The sequence below is a fragment of the Branchiostoma belcheri genome, unplaced genomic scaffold, assembly GCF_001625305.1.
Source record: "Branchiostoma belcheri isolate BF01 breed outbred unplaced genomic scaffold, Haploidv18h27 scaffold65, whole genome shotgun sequence".
Lineage (NCBI taxonomy): Eukaryota > Metazoa > Chordata > Leptocardii > Amphioxiformes > Branchiostomatidae > Branchiostoma > Branchiostoma belcheri.
This window is the reverse complement of record NW_017804298.1, coordinates 1,371,516-1,390,240: the sequence shown is the minus strand read 5'-3', so window position 1 is coordinate 1,390,240 and position 18,725 is coordinate 1,371,516. Positions and strand designations below refer to the sequence as shown.

Genomic DNA, 18,725 nt, shown 5'->3' with positions numbered 1-18,725 from the left:
CACATGTTTCCTCTGCTTTCCAACAGAAAAAAAATATGGTATATACTACATACTAATATTATATTATTGACGTTGACAGTGAAAGCTGTGAGAATTGTTGTATGAGAATACTTCTTTTATGATTTTCTAATGATTTTTCTTGAATATTGCAAGACAAGTTGTCAGGTGAATTCAGGTTGGTAAAAAAACATTCTTCAGAATGTAAACAACCACACATGGCAACAAAATGGACACTCTTTCTCCTTGGTCCAAGTTTGCCTTGGTGGGCATGCTTGCAGTTCCAAGCCATGTTACTAGGGGGTGCTTCTACAGCTAGAGTAGTGCTGCAAACCCTGCGAAGATTGGGTTTCCTGCTGCTGTGGGAAAATATAGAAATGGACACTCCACCAAGTGTTGGTTACCACCATTTCTTAGTAGGTTTTCAGGTCAACATTTGGCAGGCTCAAAGAATACCAAACTATCACCATACATTTGAACAGTGCAAGAGGTCTTCATATGCATGTACAATGTAGCTGTAAAATAATACCTACAATTAGACAATTAACGAATAGAAAACACATAGATGAGATATACCAAATATTACAATATAAATCTTACAATGTCGGTTAGTACAACTGTTACAGTACTCAAGAAATTAGAGATGCCACTTACTTTTGTAAGAAGCGACATGTACAGTCTAGTGTGTCTACAAATGTATGTACAGAGTGTTTGTTACACTGCCAGCCCCTTGCTAGTAGAACTGCACTTTTCAATGTGATCCCTAGGGGGCTCTGCAACCCTGCAAAGTGGTGACTGACTAGCCAGCACAGTTGAGCCCAATTCAGGTACATGTATTTTGTGGACAAAAAAACAAGGTTTTGTTTTCATTGCAAGATGAAAAAGTGTCTATATATCCAGCAAATGATGCTGATTAAGGTTAAGAATAAACTTTTATTTCTTACGATACTTGAGATATGTATGAACCAGCTGTATGAACTAGTCAAAGCCACTTGGAAAAACATTTATTTTATTTTGGCTGAGGGGCTACAAGCAAAATTGGCAAACACGTTTGTGCGTGCAAGAAGTCCCTTCCTTATCTGAGTATTTCCCCTTTGGGTGAACATTGATAGGTGCATAAGTCCCCTATAGTTAGTTAGTTAAGTGTAGATTTAGATTTAGATTGACTCTGTAAATAAGGTACAAGTAAGTCAATGAAAACAGTTTGCATGTCCATACATTGAAAAAAATGTACATTTCTCATGGAGACCATTCTCTGATGGAGTATACACTGTTTCCTAAAGATAATTCCTTTGGAAAGAAACCCAACTTTGTGTGTAGTTTTCCCCTTTTTTTCATCCATTTTTGTGTGAGCTAGTTGTAAATGTTGAAAACTCCTTAGCAAAAAAATTGGAATATTTTTTACACATTGTATTGGTCAACACTAGAGTATAGTCATAAGGAATTGAAATTAAATTGTTGAATTCACAATAGACATGCCACAAAGTAAGAAAAATCTACACCAGCAATGGTCACACTTTATTACTTGAATAGATACAGTACAGACATTATCCAAATGGATGCTTCTCTGTGAAGAATATTGTAGATATGTTATCAATAATATACAATACCAATACACAGGTACACGTTTGTATCAGAAGTAACTTATATGGCAGCCATTTTTGAGAAATCACAAGGTTTCAGAATTGTGTTGCAGAAAACAGTCAAACAGCCAGCAAAAGGACTTTTTGAGAATGTTGATGCCTTTTTCTTTATTGAACTGTGGTGTGTTTTGCTTTGTATATAAAGCAAGAACATTTTTTCTATTTATTGTCAAGAAATTGTTTACTAAGTAAGAAAAGAAAGCAAGAAGAGTATGGTTTGTGCTATAAAGGACAACAGGAGGATATGTTGAGGTCTTGACTGAAAGCTAAGATTTCAGTGGTTAAGAGTTGATCGATGGTAACAACATTGATATGAGAAAAAAGTTAGAGAAAGGCAGAACCAGGCTGAACATGTGTAGATATTTTGGTACATTGTGCTTGGGGATTCTGCATAGTGACTGTTCTGTACATAAGGCTATCAAATTGCAACACAAACATGTATGTCTATCAAGTTCTCTCAACACAAGTAAAATGTCAGAACATGCCAAATGCTTCATTTCATCATTTTTATTTCATTGAAATAATACATATTAAACACAATACAGTTGAATGTACCATCACACCAATCATTTTTGATAACATTATTAAGAAGTACCACTATCAACACAAAAATATTCACAGTTGGATACTGTATTTACACAGTTGAAGTAAATTGTTACTCAACTGTACTCTATTTGTATTCTCCAGAAGACACTTAACTCATGTACTTTCTGTTTCAAAACTAAATCTACAGACTTGCATGTATACAGCTTGGTAAAAGATGAAGAATTGCACAGAATATCAACAAGAAATGGAAATACTGTACATGTACATGTACAACAATCAAGACCCACAAGTAAATAGAAGGTACAGCCACAATATGCTAGTAGCATGAAAACCTTGCACATTGACCCAAAGGTTATGAACAACTGGTTTTTATATCAAGACCTATCACAGTTATACTTGTCACTGAGTGGAAAATGATGTTAGTCTATCATTTAATCGCATTTGCTATCTGTGCATCTTTGAACAAGAGTTTCACAAGAACATGAACAACTTTACACCATAATAATAATAACAATAATAATGATAACATGGTTTATTGGTCAAACATTACCCGTACAATCGCAGCATTTTATAGCACTGAATTGATGCGGGGTTTACAATCAACATGATACATATAACATATTTGTATTGATATATATATATATAACACTTGTGGAACTGTTGCAAGGGTCTGTGCGGCTGACATTCGGCGCCACAAGGTGACCTCAATACGACTTTCTCCAACCGAAATTAGGTACCCATTCACACCTGGGTGGAGTGTGGCATTACGCAGAATATGGACTTTTCGTTACAGTAATCTGAATCCAAATATCAGAATATTGCGCTTTTCTGTCCCATATCAACAGTGCCAAGTAATTGTGATACTTCTAAGCGCACTACTATTGGTCGATACCAAAGGGTCCGTTACTCGTAGGAAATTCAAACTGTACTACTGGATCACTTACTGACATAATTTCCGGACACTCCAAAAGTCCGGAAATTATCTCTGTAACTGATCACTGTGTCACTCGAAAAGTCCGGAAATTATCTACGTAATCATTGATCCATTCGTAGAGTATTGTTTACCTGGATGTCTAACATTCATCAACGTTCCTACATTTAGCCTCAATGACCTAATGCCCTAATTTCGACACATTGCACATGGTACCTTATCATAAATACCTAAAGTCTAAAAATGCTCTTGATATCACAACGCATCTTTTTATTCACATATGAAATGGAAAATTCAATGTTACAAAGTGCATTTAGTAAACAACACGAGTGTGGACAGAGTGGTTTATAGGCAAGATTGTTGATGTAGCAAGCTTGTAGATGTAGCAAGCTTGTAGATGTAGCAGGCTTGTGGTAGATGTAGCAAGCTTGTAGATGTAGCAATTCGTCTAGGCTGTCTGAGGGCCATCATCACTCTCAGGCTTGTAGACCCTGGCCTTGTCATCGGCAGAGGCTGAGTTGGTCTTGCTGGGATCGGCAGAGGCTGAGTTGGTCTTGCTGGGATCGGCAGAGGCTGAGTTGGTCTTGCTGGGGTCGGCAGAGGCTGAGTTGGTCTTGCTGGGGTCGGCAGAGGCTGAGTTGGTCTTGCTGGGGTCGGCAGAGGCTGAGTTGTTCCTGTTTTGCTCAGATGCAGTTCCACCAGAGGATGACAGGTTGAAGAGCTGCATGTGCTCCCCTTCGCCAGGGCGGCAGCAGCAGCCAATCCTGTGGGGTTTAGGACAAGTGTTAGAGATAGCAAGAATAATCAGCCTGGTAAGATTGGTACCATGCAGGGGATAATCTAGTCTGGTAAGATTTGTAGCAGGAGATGATCTAGCGTAGTTAGATTGTGGCACTCAGAATAATCAACTCTATTATAAAAGCTTTATTTAGGAAATCCCTGTTAGCTGAGCTGAGGCAATCGGATCCTTCTTAGTAAGATGGTCAATTTAAGGAGATTTCGTAAACTGAAATTCAAATTTGTAAAACCCGGACCTCCCTATTTATTCCGATGCTTGGCTTCCATTGGTATTTATTCTTTTTAGCAAATAGTCGGCAATAGATCGGACTGTGCGAAGACATATACTGACATCACACTGATTTGGCTTGAGTACTTTGCTACTAATTTACGGTTATCATTATTATTATTATTACCGTTTGATGAGCTCCCAGATGCGCTGTCTGGCGGAGGCGCGGAACATCCAGAACAGGTGAGGGTTGATCACGCTGTTGATGATGTGCATCCGCACGGACAAGTAGTCCATGTTGGGGCTGGGCAGCACGCCGAGATGGTTACACAGGGTGCGGATCTGAAGGCGGGAAATAGGCTTAAGACACACAAAATCATGCATTGCAATGAAAATATATGTATGTTGTTAGCAAAAAGCTTCCCTAAGCACTGTCTTGTACTGGATGCGACGAGGGAAGACGCTGTGTCCAGTATATACAGGTTCAATGTAACCAGGAAAATTTTTATGTAACCATGAACAGTGAACCACGGCATAACGCCCCTTGATGGGGACTGCAACCTTTAACAGTAACATGCATCGTTCAAACTCTGAGGCTGTTCGGGCCAGACGCCGGAGAGCTCAGGCACTTTAAGCTCCTACCAAGTGCATTTACTCCTGTTTTTTGCGGCATTTGGGCGTTTTGCTAGCAAGAAGCGTTTTAGCTCTGCGCGCCTGCATCTGCTTGTAGATAACATACATCTCTGCTTCCTATTAATTTACCAACCACTACTAACTTATCACCATGCCTCCGGATTATAAATCCGGTGAGGTACACTTGATAAAGTTACTCCAGTATGTCCTATCCCTCATAGCGGACACTAATGCAGTCCCTGCGACACCAGTGTCTCTAACTTATGGTGAACAGATATCCAAACTACATTGTAAGAAAATAAGAGGAAACAATTTCTTACGGAGTCATGCAGACGTTTTCCTAGTATGTCAGAAACACACAGAAACAGAAAAGCCCGCAACGGTACTAAAAGTAAATATGCATGTTGATAGAAATGTATGTCAGTGCAACTTATGCCACCCAAAGCACGCATATGGTCTTGCACAGGTTGCAACAAGCTTAAGACCGGACTTAATGTGCAGTCCATTCAAAGAGGGTACCGGAGAGATGCTACGTTTTAAACTTGAACATTGCATACACCTCCCTCTCCCTTTGAATGTCTTTATGTCAGGTATTTCACTCGTACAATTAGAAAACAACGATACAAACATAGAAACACAAACTATACATACAGCATCATATATACATCTAAAAAAAGAATTTTTGTATTGACAATCTGACCACAGAAGACATGGATCTTTGAATCTATGAATCTGTTCTTACTGATGGCAGTAAGTATAGATTCATAGAAGAAGTTCGACGTTTGGATACATAACATTTCCTTACTGTAAGTGGGGTCATGCAGACAGTGAAGATGACGGAAGCCACCACCATATAAGCGGTAAACTCGCGGTGTTTGGTGAGTGAGGGGTCCGGAGCGGCCCCAGCTGCGTTCGGCATGCGCTTCTGCATGCGGCGGAGTTCCCGAACCACCACCATGTTACAGAACACCAGGGTCGCGATCAGCAGGAAACCTGCGTTGTGTACAAAATGACTAATAAACATGTGGAAGTATCTAGTATCAGCTCAGAGAATAACCAGTGAACTAACATACAGTAGAATTTGCTGCCACCATGTAGAATTGAAGAATGATCACTAGATACACGTACATGTAGTTTTAAACAACGCTTACAGTTAGATGCATGTGTAAAAGATAAATTTGGCAGGCCGGTGTAATATTGCCAGCCGCCGACGCGCCGTGTGCCTGCGAAGCTGCTGTGTTATACCGAAGACTATATAGATTCCGACACAGATAGTAGTACCTTTGTTGGGGAAAAAGGAAACGTGTATTTGTATAAAAGACTGACTTTTCTTAGCCTGACAACATCACGCTCCTAGAGGTCCTCCTGAAAGGGGGGTGGGGGGTGGAATTAACCCCTGCCAGCGAGACATGTGTAAGACATTGCTGTGAGCTAGGAAAGCATGAGTGGCGGTATACAGTAACTGTGTACGCACCTTGAATGCAGTACCAGTAGATGTAGATGCTGCCCAGCGTGCTGCGGTCGTACCAGTCGTAGAAACAGATCGCGCCGAAGTGAGCCACCACCCGGTTAAACCCCAGCAGGGGCAGCACCGCGAAAATCACCTGGAGGAGGGAAATTTTACCAAGTTTTAGCTCATTGAAGTTCTGACAGAGAAGGCAGACGCTATGTAAAGTGTTTACAGGTTTTTCTATGATCAGGTATCTACAGGTATCTACAGGTATTTCGTTCCTATGATCACTTTTCTGCGCTGGTAAAGATCGGTTGTATCAACATTGGTTTTCTCCGTGGTGCTGAAATTATTGTCCCAATTTTATGTATTGCATTTTTTCATCATGAAAACAGACAAGCCCCACAGATAACCAACTACCCACTTCCTAAGTGCCATGTAGAACACATATTTCCGTCTACATGGCAGTGTCTTTATTTCCAGTATAAGTTGTATAGTTACATGAATATTTTGGGTTTAAAGATTATTCGGTTTACCAAAATCAAATAACAGTGTTAAATAGAGCACGTGTAACTCACAGCATAGACGCAGCAGCCCAGCAGGACCAGACTGGCCTTCCTGTTGGTGACCAGCTTGTTGTAGCGGAAGGGGTAGCAGAGCGCCACGAACCGCTCCAGCGCCATCAGCACCACGATGCAGTGCGAGGTGGTGAGCAGGAAGGTGTGCACGAAGCCGTGGAAGAAGCACATGGGCTGCCCGCCGTTCTTACAGAAACCCACGAAGTACGTGATGGTGGCCGGGATGAAGTCGAAAACTGCGCACAGCGAGAGAAAAACATACAAACACCGACTTTAGAACTCGCTTCAGTTTTAAAGATATAGAGATATAGTTCCTTTGCTGTAGTGTGGCGCCAACATTTGTGTATACGTAGAGTCACCAACTAACAAGGCTGGGAACTGAAAGACACCAGGTTAAGAGTTACTCGCAAATAAAAGGACCGTTGGGCCAAATTTGGTATGTGAGGGTGGGCCCTGTTCAGGCAGAACTGCATTGGGACAGTTTAGTGCATCTAGTCTGTGCTTTGCCAAACGGGGGATGTTTCAGCACCAAGGACAGCCACCATCTGCAGACACAATGCAGCAGACCGCTATTACAATACGCAACCTGTTCTCGTTGTTTCAACGTCTGCTTCATTTCAGACCTCCCCTACACATACATTTGCATCTTTCACCCTCGTATGTTTGTGTGCAAATAGATAAATTCCATCCCATGGTACTCACACGCCGTGCCGAGGTCCGTACAGGCCAGCGCCAGCACCAGAATCAGCGGGACGTTGTTGTTCTTCCCGATCCGCAGCCCCACTATGGCGATCACTGCCGCGTTAGACAATGACGTGAAACTGTTGGAAAGTGGACACAACAAGACTTAGCGGGAGAGTTGCCGTTTTAACTTACCTTTAATAGACCTTAGTTCCTCCTAATATGCCTGATGGCATATAGGGCAGCAAGCTTCCACTCCGTTTGAAGTCACCGTGAAAAGGCTCGAAACTACTTTTGTCATTTTACAAATCACTGATAATTTAGTAAAATTGTCTATCAGTAAAATTGCGACTGGTACATGTTACATGGTAGAGTCAAAAACTCCGTTTACAATATAAATCTATTGAAGTAAAAATGTAAAATTACGATTTTGTCACAATTTTATTGTTCAATCAACTGTTGACCTTGACATAGAACATACCTGGACAGGAAAATGGCGGAACCAGCCTTCCCAGGGTGCACCACGTGCTCCGTCTCGTTCGTGCAGTTGACGTTCATGATGACGTCAGGCTCTTCGCGTCTGGTTGGAGGAAATGGTCTGGTCGCGTCTGGTGGAGGAAATGTTCATGGTTGGAATGCTTGCCTTTTTCGGCAAAGTTTATGCCGTTCTAAGAATTGCCCAAACTTCATAGTTGAAATGAAGAATTGCAGCATATCTTTCTCCCTCTGCTTCGTTCTCCCCTTTATTTACTTTATCTGTAGATAAGCAGATAGAATCTATGAAGGTTCGCATAACAGTCATTTCAGCACTAAGGGCAGAGCCAATATTCTTACCGTAGAGCATCTTAAGTGTCTGCACTTAGAATTCTAGAATTCTGTTCAAATATTACCAGACAACGTTTGAATAGTAACTATGATTGTCAACACATAGTGCTTTGAAACGGTCGAAAAGACCAGCCTACCTTTGTAAAGAAACTAGGAAGACTCCTCTTGCAGAGCTGAGCACATCGCACGTTCCTCGTCCGCGCACCGCGCACCCGTTTCCTACACTAGGAATCAGACCACCGATATGCCGGCCTGTCCTGAACGGTGGTCAGTCCAGGTCTTGTCTTATATCTGGTAGACAGGATTATGTATCTGCACTCAATTTGGCTAATCACTCTTTTTTTTCGTATAGATGCAACTAGTATAGGATTGAAATCAATTTGTAATTGTAGTAATCGTATCAAGAAATATTATATCTAAATATAAGTTCTTTAGCCGAGTCCTGAATATCACACCACCATAACTTAATCGGATATTTTGCTATAAATACTACCTAAGCGCTACAGATCTACATGCGAGTTCTTTTGTATCTCAGAGAACAATTCATAAAAGATATAATGCCTTTTTACATATAAAGATCCACAAAAAGAGAGAAAAAAATATATACATTGTGGACAACAAGAAAAAACTGCATTTTCGTTGTTGTGTTGTCACTACCTGTTCTATCCCTTCTCAGAACCATTCTAAAAATGGAAAACCAATTCTGCTAATCTGATCTATATGCGGGTTTGTCTTAATATCTAAATAATCCCAGCCTTTTCTCAATCTTCATATAGCGTTGGATGAGCCGACTTATCCTTTCTGCCCACTTCCTGGATTAGTCACTATCTTTTGTAATCTGCTTTGAGCTTGTAAAGCGTAATTTGTAATCTTTGACATTCAGGAAATCTTTTTTCTCTTGATCCCTTATGGAAAACGAATAGTGGAATGTTTTTTGTTCTGGTCATCAGAGAAGGTCATTCCAAGTACTTATTTTCACCAGAGGGAGAAAATCGGTGTTAACTGCCTTTTGCAAGGGCATAATATCGGGACATGTCAGTTTCGAACCCACAGCCTCTTGGTAGGCAGTCTAACCATAATGTTATGCCGTGTTGTTGTTATTATGGCTTTCTTGAACCTTGAACTACTCAGAATGGGCTCGATGGCCACTTCTCATGGATGCCAATGCCTTACAGAGTACTGAATTATCCTGGTTGTCTTTGCTTGAGCTCCTGTCTTCAGTTGCCCCCATTTCCAGTCGGTGTGACACGGATATTGTGGGCGATGAAGTCCATTTTGTAATCTAACCGCTCACCAGTGAGGTTGTCCTGCATGGTGGTATTCCTGATCCTTTCTCCAACAGTTTTTGATGATGGGAAAATGTATGTTTGCTTTTGTCGTTCTTACTAATGAACTGATATCCAAGTGCATCAGGGCTAAAGCAAGAACGTCTTGTATATGTGGTGAAAATAAGGTTATTTTCTCAATGGCAACACTCATTCTATGTCAAATATGTCCGTGTCAAAATGTCGCTATTTTCGCCATGAGTGGTAAGCGCCCTACCACCCCGCCATAAACATAGTTTCTGCACTCTATGGTTTGCTGCCCTGGAGTAACCCTAGCCAGTTCCCTTCATGATTAACCCTCTCCCTACCCCTGTACCTGCGCTATCCAATCACCTTTACTGCCTGTTGACCTTCGAACTTCAAACATCACGCGACAGTGGAGTGACTCACCGCAAAACTTTGCAACGTCTCGTCTACAGCTGACAAAAAGGTAATTTTCTCCTACAATTTCCACAGTGAACTAACATATTTCTGTTCAACGTAGTCCTAAGGATCTCGTATAGAAGTAGTGTTGGTTTTAGAACAGGACTATTAGGTCTTCTGCGTGTCTTTGTTCTTCGTAGTTACACTTAAAGAATTCATCTCCGTATGGGTTTCACTATGATGCAACCCTGCTTCAAGCTTTGACACAAGTGTTTTTCTTTGCTGTCGAGCTTCATGTTCTGAATTTTTTTAAAGAATGAGCCAGACTATAAAATACATGTATAGCTTGTATCTGGTCTACATGACGTTTTCTCATCAGCATGAAAAAGCTTCTTTTCAACACTTATATACAGTCGACCCTTGCAAAACGCCCTGATACGCCCCTCAGAACAAAAATGTCCCGTGACCATCGATCGATAAATGTGCAAACGTCTGGCCGGCGGAGGTGCAAAGTCCAAACAAACGTTTACTGTAGATAAAAAAGCTACTAATAGAATGGATTTGAATCTGTACTATAAACAATGGTTACTTGTCCGATGAAAGTGTCAAACAGCTTCTCAAAAATTCAACAAAATCCGAGTAAAAGCTAAATATCTAAAAAAAAAAGAATTAGAGTAGAATGGTGTAACTTAAATTGATTTTCCTCAACCAGTAATGTCTTTTCCACAGTACCCCATCACCAAACATGGCTGAAGCAGCAGCAGGTGCAGCTCAGGCGCTAGAGGGCGCTGCAGGTGCAGTTGCAGGTGCGGCCCGCCAGGCGGCCCCCGTTATCGACTTCTCGGCTAACGGCTTCTGGGGCGGCGTCACCCTGAAGATCACAGACCCACGGATCGCTGCCGGTATTGTGGTCGGGGCCTCGGCTGTCGGGCTGGCCCTGGCGCTGTCCCGCTTCTACCGAGACAACAGGGACGATGCTGATGACGCCATAAGAGACGTTATCGAACGGCGCAGAAGGCGGAGAAGGCGCCCCCGGCGGGATGGAGGGGAACCGCAGCCGGATCCGGAAATCGTGGCCATCGAGGAGGGCTCGCTCTACGTGCACGTCGGGTTCCGTACCGAGGACGGCTACGACTTCTTCAGCGCGCTGTACGACCAGGAGTACATCCAGACGCGTCTGAAGGCGGAGTTCAAGACGCTGGGGTTCCAAGGTGAGCTCAAGGTCATCCTGGAGAGGAGCCAGGTGCCCGGTCGGGAGGAGGAGGAACGGGCGGGGAGGGTGGACCCGGGGGTGGCAGAGATGTTCAGGAGGATGAGGATCCAAGACGTGGTGAGTAGCAAATCGTTGCTTTTCGTATTCATTCATTTTGTACAGGTTAAGCATTCAAACGATATTTATTTATATGTATACTCAATGCATACTATGTATACTAATACATAGTCTGCGGTTGTTTTTCCCTCCCTCAGAGTTTCCATCCCTCCACACTCCTGCCTGAAAGTGAGTCTGGTATCGAGACGGCCTCCGGGTACGCTCAGTCCGAAGTGTCGTCAGAAGACGTGCCCGATGGGCCTCTCAGGCGGCGCCGTCTCCGTCTGCAGCCGTACCGGGATTCCCCTACAGCCAAGCGTCTCATCCAGGGCAGCAGAACCGCGGAGAATGGAGCCGAGCTGCTGACCGGCAGTGGGTACACAGATCCAGCCGGACTCACCCTGCTGGTGAAGGGGATCATCATGTGGCATCGTCTCTATTCTGACCATTGTAATCGTTTCCTTTACCACTTAAGTTATCTCCAATTGGACAAGAAGCAACTGAATCATTTAACATCCACCCAGCTGGAGCACAACCCGGCCGACAGTTCCTGCCTGTTCCTACAGGCGGCGCTGCTGCCTGAGGGAGACAGCCGTGTTGCACGTCTCCGTCAGACCGTGAACACCATCCTACAGAACGGCGAGGAAGACCCGCTCCACCCGTACCTCCATAACATCTCCTGCATGCTGGCATTTTCCATATGGATTGCCACCCACCAGCCTGGCCCTGCACTTGCTGCCTTCGCCACAGCGCTGATGTACAAGTCTGATTGCCCAGTGCGCACCTTGTTCTGGACCGCCATGTGTTCCGTAGATGTGTCAGCCTCAGACGGCATTCAGCAGTTCCACCAGTACCTGCGTGCAGCGCCTCCTTGCGACGAAGATGTGTCACATGCTCATTACCGCCTGACTGCCCTGTACGGAGAGCAGCAGCCGGTGGATCGGGAGAAGGTGGAAACTCACTACAGGAGCGGACAGGAGGCCGAGAAGAACATGCTGCCTGGGATCGGTGTGGCAGGGTGGCTTAAAGATGCCGCGAAGAAAGCTTACCACAGAGCAACCAGCACCAACACGTAACATTTCGGCTTGATGACTTCTCAGGCAGGACAGATGAGTTGATTGTAGTAGGAGACCTGGAGAGTGAACAACTCTAGTTTTTATTAATTAGCCACGCTTTCACCACTGTGTCCACACTGTGCCCACAGACAAACATTAACTAAAGAGACCATTCAGACACTGTTTGGAGCTACAAAATGCAACATTAACTGGTGTGGCAACTTTGGAGACTTTGCTTACTGCGCTTTGTGTAGACTTCCATACGTTTATTCTGTTTAATGATGCTTGTTATAGAATGAAGGCCAAGATTATAGGACAATGCGATGAGGGATCACGAAGGATCATCTATGTAATAGAAATATAATAAACACTACAGTGGGTTGTGGTGATTGTAGAGCGCAAAAGAAACAGGAAATGAAAAAAGAGAAAAGAGAACAATGTTGCGATTTTAGTTGTTGCGCCTGTTCTTGTTGTTTCCAGGTGTTTCAAAAAGAGAAAAGGAACGATGATTAACAGTAGATGATGGATTGTACATAGTATATAGCCTATTTGGGCAGGAATATGCAAAACCGATTCATTCATTCATTCAATATATGTTTTGCCACGTTTTCTGTTACTTTGGTTGATTTGTGTCACCTGAAGCCTATTATCCAGCACCTCATCATTCTCGTTATCGAGAAGCTTTGGTGTAGCCGGTCTCGTTGATGATTGACAGCTCTGACAGACGGCAATGCGAACGTACACTGCACCATTACCGCCAGGTAGAGTTTTCCCGCCACTTGGGGTTGAAGTGCGGTCATTCGGCGGTCTTCACTGCCCACGGTGCCGCGCCATTGACCGTTTCACATGCCCAGGATGCATTGCGACTGGTGGGGGTTGGAATCTCCCAGGTTGCACAGCACAGGAAGGTATCCTGTTGACGTTGAACAGCTTTATTTTTTCTGTGTGTTTTGAGGTGTTGGGGCATTTCATGCTGACCATTAATTGCCTTACTATGGGTCAAATCTAATGCCCTTTTCCGTAGAGCGTTATATGGTAGAGCGTACACGGATCGCTCTAATTCAACGAAGAGCGTAATTGGCGCATTTTGCGTAGAGCGTAATTCGCCGTTTTGATTCTACGTGATGCGTTATAGCTACCCACAATTTATCGTGAAACGTAATGGGGACGCTTCCTGAATTCAGCGTAATGCTAGTACGTAGCCGACTGTCGGAAATTTAGCGCAGAGCGTTGTCGCCCCCCCCCCCCCCCCATGCAGGCCCTCGTGTAAATGCGATTGATTTGATCCTGGCGTTACGACCGTGCCATGGCTTCTCGTCTTGTTCAAATGCCCCCCCCCCTTGTTCGAGACTGTTGCTCTGTTGTTTAAGGTCTCGGACCGGAGTTTCCCTCCGTATTTCGAGCAATTTGACACCCTCAGCCCGACGGGCTGTCATTTCTGTACTAAACGCGGGTCGGAATTTTTCACTCTTTTGGTGGAAAGGGGTGCCGTGCCGCTTATCAATACACTTGATTGATATTTTCTGCGCCCAATTTATTTAGGGGTAAATGAGGCACATCAAAGTACATTTTGAAAAAAGGGGTCATTTTTTTCGTCATTTTTAACCATGGCTGCATGGAAAAAACGAATTTTCCCAGGGTAACGGCTTAGTACTCGAAGAAGCTCAGAACCTAATGTTTCCAAAATTTGAATTTAATTAAAATCGATGCGATAAGTTTATCGCTATCTTCGATGGCCCGAACACACCCAGAACGCATATAGAACGTACCATCCCGGCGGTCAGGCGAAAAGGCCACATAACCATCCGCGCGGACGAATACCAGGAAGTCTTAGCTGGACCACCAACATTACGCCACCTATAAAGGCTACAACTAACAGGCTTTTCAGAAAATACAAAGATATGTACACAGATATTACGATTTCAGGGATATCGCGGCCAAAACATACCATACAAAGTCACGTTTCCGGCGATTTACTGCGCACTTACTTAGACTCTGGTCAGAATTAAACTCCGACCCGGAACCTTAAACAGCCCGCTATTCGGGACCTTTGAACTTCCCGGTCACGTGATCTCTACTGAAATCTCCCCCGCGGCCACGACACACCTGTTCTGTACCAAGGTTCGCCTCACACAAAAACCAGGTACAACTTGTCGTTTTGTGGTAACTTTCTTTTGCATATCACTAGTACATGCTGTTGGAAGGTCTGCAGAAAGGCTTAATCTAGAATATATCGTATTTTACCTAAGTCAAGGTTGTAAAATGTAGCCCAAGTTCAGGTGAAGTGTAACATGATCAGGTGAGTCCATGATAGAACTAATGCCTGTTGTGGCAACAGAGCCATAAAAGTTTTAAAATTCGAACCATGACGGCTGTCTCTTCAACTTTGGGGTGAAAATAAGACGTTTTCATCAAATATTAAGACTCAGCTTGTCATTGTGATAGTGTACAACATACATTCTTACGGTGGTAGTCTCCGCACTTTGTGCTATATGAGATCTGATTATACTTATGCCTACTTGTAGTCACTATGTTGTAACTTCGTTGAATATGTACGATGTTAAAACATCAGTTTGCAAAGAATAGTTCACCGTATGATTCTATCTAAGGCAGTAGAGCAGATAATGATGTAGGATTAATGGTAGTTCACATGAGGCTACACGTCCATGAAGTAAGCTCATGGTTGGCGTCGGCTCAGATTTCCTTCTCTTTGTTCTACCCCTTCTCGCCGTTACTGGGTAATGTAAACAATCCCCATTCTTTGGCATCGATGGTGGTCAACAACAGGGGTAGTGATAAACATATAGGTGGTTCATGAGTAATGGATCGGAGACTTGTGTTCAAACCTCATTTGTCAAACTCAAGGTATCTGCCAGGTGATTCAATAATGCTACGTCGCTCACTCGGTGGTTTATTCTGTGATCATAGATCCTTGGTTAACTTTGAACAAGGGCTATAGAGGCAGAGCTTGGCATCGCCCTTCATACATATTGACAGGTGTGGGAAGAATTTCAACTTTAACCAATGATCTATTACCATCAAAGAAACCACCGAGTAAGCCACGAGGCATTTTCAAATCACCTTGCAGATTCTTTCGGTCAGACAAGCAGGTTTGTTTGAACGCAAGTCTCCACTCCGTTACTTGTGAACTGCCGAAATGGTTACCACTACCCCTGTTGTTGACCACCATCAATGCCAAAGAATGAGGATTGTTTACATTACCCAGTAACGGCGAGAAGGGGTAGAACAAAGAGAAGGAAATCTGAGCCGACGCCAACTACGAGCTTTCTTCATGGGCGTGTAGCCTCTTGTTCACATTACAATACTATTACCTGTCGTACAGATTTTGATAGAATCATTAAGCTAACTAGACTTAGCAGCCTAGTGTTTTAAGATCGTATACATTCGATTAACAGAGTTTACTAGTATATGGCACAAAGTACAGATTATCTAAAGGAACGTACATGGTCTTCGTTTGTTGGCCGTCTTTGGCCCAAGTGAGAGGTATTTGACAGCTCTCAAAGTTTCAAAATACACAGTACTGTTTCATAACGATTCCCCTCTGCAGTCGTTTTCGTTCTACACTTATCAATATAAACCCCTTCTGCAGTGACCCTCAATGGCGGAACAGATGGCAGCAGCTGCAGTTCAAGCGACAGAGGGCGCTGCAGGTGCAGTTGCAGGTGCGGCCCGCCAGGCGGCGCCCGTTATCGACTTCTCGGCTAACGGTTTCTGGGGCGGAGTCACCCTGAAGATCACAGACCCCCGGATCGCTGCCGGTGTGGTGGTCGGGGCCTCGGCTGTCGGGCTGGCCCTGGCGCTGTCCCGCTTTTACCGAGACAACAGGGATGACGTGGATGACATCATCAGGCGCGTCATCGAACGCCTCAAGAGACGCCCCCGGCGGGATGGAGGGGAACTGCAGCCGGATCCGGAAGTCGTGGCCATCGAAGAGGGCTCGCTCTACGTGCATGTCGGCTTCCGTACCGAGGACGGCTACGACTTCTTCAGCGCGCTGTACGACCAGGAGTACATCCAGACGCGTCTGAAGGTGGAGTTCAAGACGCTGGGGTTCCAAGGTGAGCTCAAGGTCATCCTGGAGAGGAGCCAGGTGCCGGGTCGGGAGGAGGAGGAGGAACGGGCGGGGAGGGTGGACCCGGGGGTGGCTGAGATGTTCAGGAGGATGAGGATCCAAGACGTGGTAAGTAGCAGTTGTTCTCGAATGCCTTTAATGCTTTTTCCTTTCGGCTTATCTACTAGTATTCTTGTGATCAAGTACATGTAACATATATTGCTGTAATATGATCGAAAATTATAGAAGAACTAAGTTTTTTGTCCTCTAGTAATGGCAGCTGCAATGGATAGACTTACAATTGTAGTGTTTTTAAGTAATAGGTCTTGCTGTAGAAGAGGTTTAAACACTACTTCATGCCTTGCGTTATCTTCAGAGTTTCCATCCCACCACGACACTCCTGCCTGAAAGTGAGTCTGGTATCGAGACGGCCTCTGTGTCCGCTCAGTCCGGAGTGTCGTCAGAAGACGTGCCCGAGGGGCCTCTCAGGTGGATCCGCCTCCGTCTGCAGCCGTACCAGGATTCCCCTACAGCCCAGAGTATCATACAGGCATGCAAATCCATGGAGAGGGGAGCCGAGCTGCTGACCAGCAGTGGCTACACAGATCCAGCCGGACTCACCCTGCTGGCGGAGGGAATCATCCTGTGGGAACTTCTCCATGCTGAACATTGTAATTATCTCCTTTACGACCCTGATTGTCTCCAGTTGGACAAGAAGCGACTGAATCATTTAACATCCACCCAGCTGGAGCACAGCCCGGCCGACAGTTCCTGCCTGTTCCTACAGGCGGCGCTGCTGCCTTGGGGAGACAGTCGTGTTGAACGTCTCCGTCAGACCATGAACACCATCCTACAGAACGGCGAGGAAGACCCGCTCCACCCGTACCTCCATCACATCTCCTGCATGCTGGCAGTTTCCATGTCCACCGACCAGCCTGGCCCTGCCCTTGCTGCCTTCGCCACAGCGCTGATGTACAAGTGTGATTACCCACCCACCTTGTACTACACCGCTGTGTGTTCCATGAAGGTGTCAAGGTCAGAAGGCATTCAGCAGTTCCACCAGTACCTACGTGTAGTGCCTCCTTGCGACGCGTATGTACCAGATGCTCATTACCGCCTGACCGTCCTGTACTGTAAGCAGCAGCCGGTGGATCGGGAGAAGGTAGAAACTCACTACAGGAGCGGACAGGAGGCCGAGAAGAACATGCTGCCTGTGTACGGTGCTGTACAAGAGTCGCTTAAAGGTCCCGCGAAGAAGGCTTACAACAGAGCAACCAGCACCAACATGTAACATATTGGTTTGATTAATTGATTGTAGTTGGAGATCTAGACCTGAAGAATGAACAAGTTTGCCTTTACCCATGCTTTCACCAAAGTGTCCATATTGCTCACAAGTAAACTCTGTAGCTCAACCGACCTTTCGGACACTGCCTGGAGCTACTTTCAATGTAAAATTAACTGGTGTGGCAATTCTAGAAACTTGGTGACTTTAGCTGCCCTTTAAAAAAGATAAAACAATTGAAAGATGCAAAGACTTTGCTTGCTGTGCTTTGTGCAGACTTCAATATGAAGGAGTTTGACACTAAAAAGTTTTTATTGTGCGTATTGATGCTGGTCATAGAATTAAAGCCAAAGATCATAAGGCACTAAGATGAGGGGTCAGGAAGGATCATCTGTGTAATAAAGATATAATGTATACTAGAATGGTTTTATGGTGATTGTAAAGTATAGAAAAAACTGTAAAGAAAAGGAGAAAAGAAAACAATATTGTGATTTTAACTGCTGAGTCTTTTCTCACGACAAAAGAAAACACAAGATTGCCAACGTAGAGAGGGCCAAAAGTTGTGATGTCCTCATGGCCTGAAACAGAAGTTGTGATGTCATCCTGGCCTGAAACAGAAGTTGTGATGTCATCATGGCCTGACACAGAAGTTGTGATATCATCATGGCCTGAAACAGAAGTTGTGATGTCATCATGGCCTGACACAGAAGTTGTGATGTCATCATGGCCTGAAACAGAAGTTGTGATGTCATCATGGCCTGAAACAGAAGTTGTGATGTCATCATGGCCTGAAACAGAAGTTGTGATGTCATCATGGCCTGAAACAGAAGTTGTGATGTCATCATGGCCTGAAACAGAAGCTGTGATGTCATCATGGCCTGAAACAGAAGCTGTGATGTCATCATGGCCTGAAACAGAAGCTGTGACATCAACATGGTCTGAGTTTCCGAAGGACTTGAAGTGTCCCTGGCGGGTCCGGCCATTCCCATGCGGCCACTGCTGGGGCTGTAGAGCGTTGACGCCCCCCCC

General features: G+C 44.4%; 3 protein-coding genes across 3 annotated transcripts; 2 read left to right on the top strand and 1 right to left on the bottom strand.

Annotated features, from left to right (window-relative positions):
- Positions 1–3,496: 3,496 nt before the first annotated feature.
- LOC109483552 (prostaglandin E2 receptor EP4 subtype-like) lies at positions 3,497–8,023 on the bottom strand. Its single transcript, XM_019786586.1, has 8 exons — positions 7,947–8,023; positions 7,487–7,605; positions 6,785–7,020; positions 6,231–6,360; positions 5,562–5,749; positions 4,311–4,465; positions 3,766–3,881; positions 3,497–3,660 (listed from the first exon to the last, which is right to left on the bottom strand). The coding sequence occupies exons 1-8, from the start codon at positions 8,021–8,023 to the stop codon at positions 3,566–3,568; spliced, it is 1,116 nt and encodes a 371-aa protein (XP_019642145.1). The 3' UTR covers positions 3,497–3,565.
- Positions 8,024–9,991: 1,968 nt separating this feature from the next.
- On the top strand, positions 9,992–12,363 carry LOC109483523. Its single transcript, XM_019786556.1, has 3 exons — positions 9,992–10,045; positions 10,708–11,308; positions 11,446–12,363. The coding sequence occupies exons 2-3, from the start codon at positions 10,724–10,726 to the stop codon at positions 12,361–12,363; spliced, it is 1,503 nt and encodes a 500-aa protein (XP_019642115.1). The 5' UTR covers positions 9,992–10,045; positions 10,708–10,723.
- A 3,598-nt stretch (positions 12,364–15,961) lies between these two features.
- Positions 15,962–17,712, top strand: LOC109483538. The gene is made up of 2 exons (XM_019786572.1): positions 15,962–16,543; positions 16,791–17,712. Exons 1-2 carry the CDS (start codon positions 15,962–15,964, stop codon positions 17,703–17,705), a joined length of 1,497 nt encoding a protein of 498 aa, XP_019642131.1. The 3' UTR covers positions 17,706–17,712.
- The last annotated feature ends 1,013 nt before the right edge of the window (positions 17,713–18,725 follow it).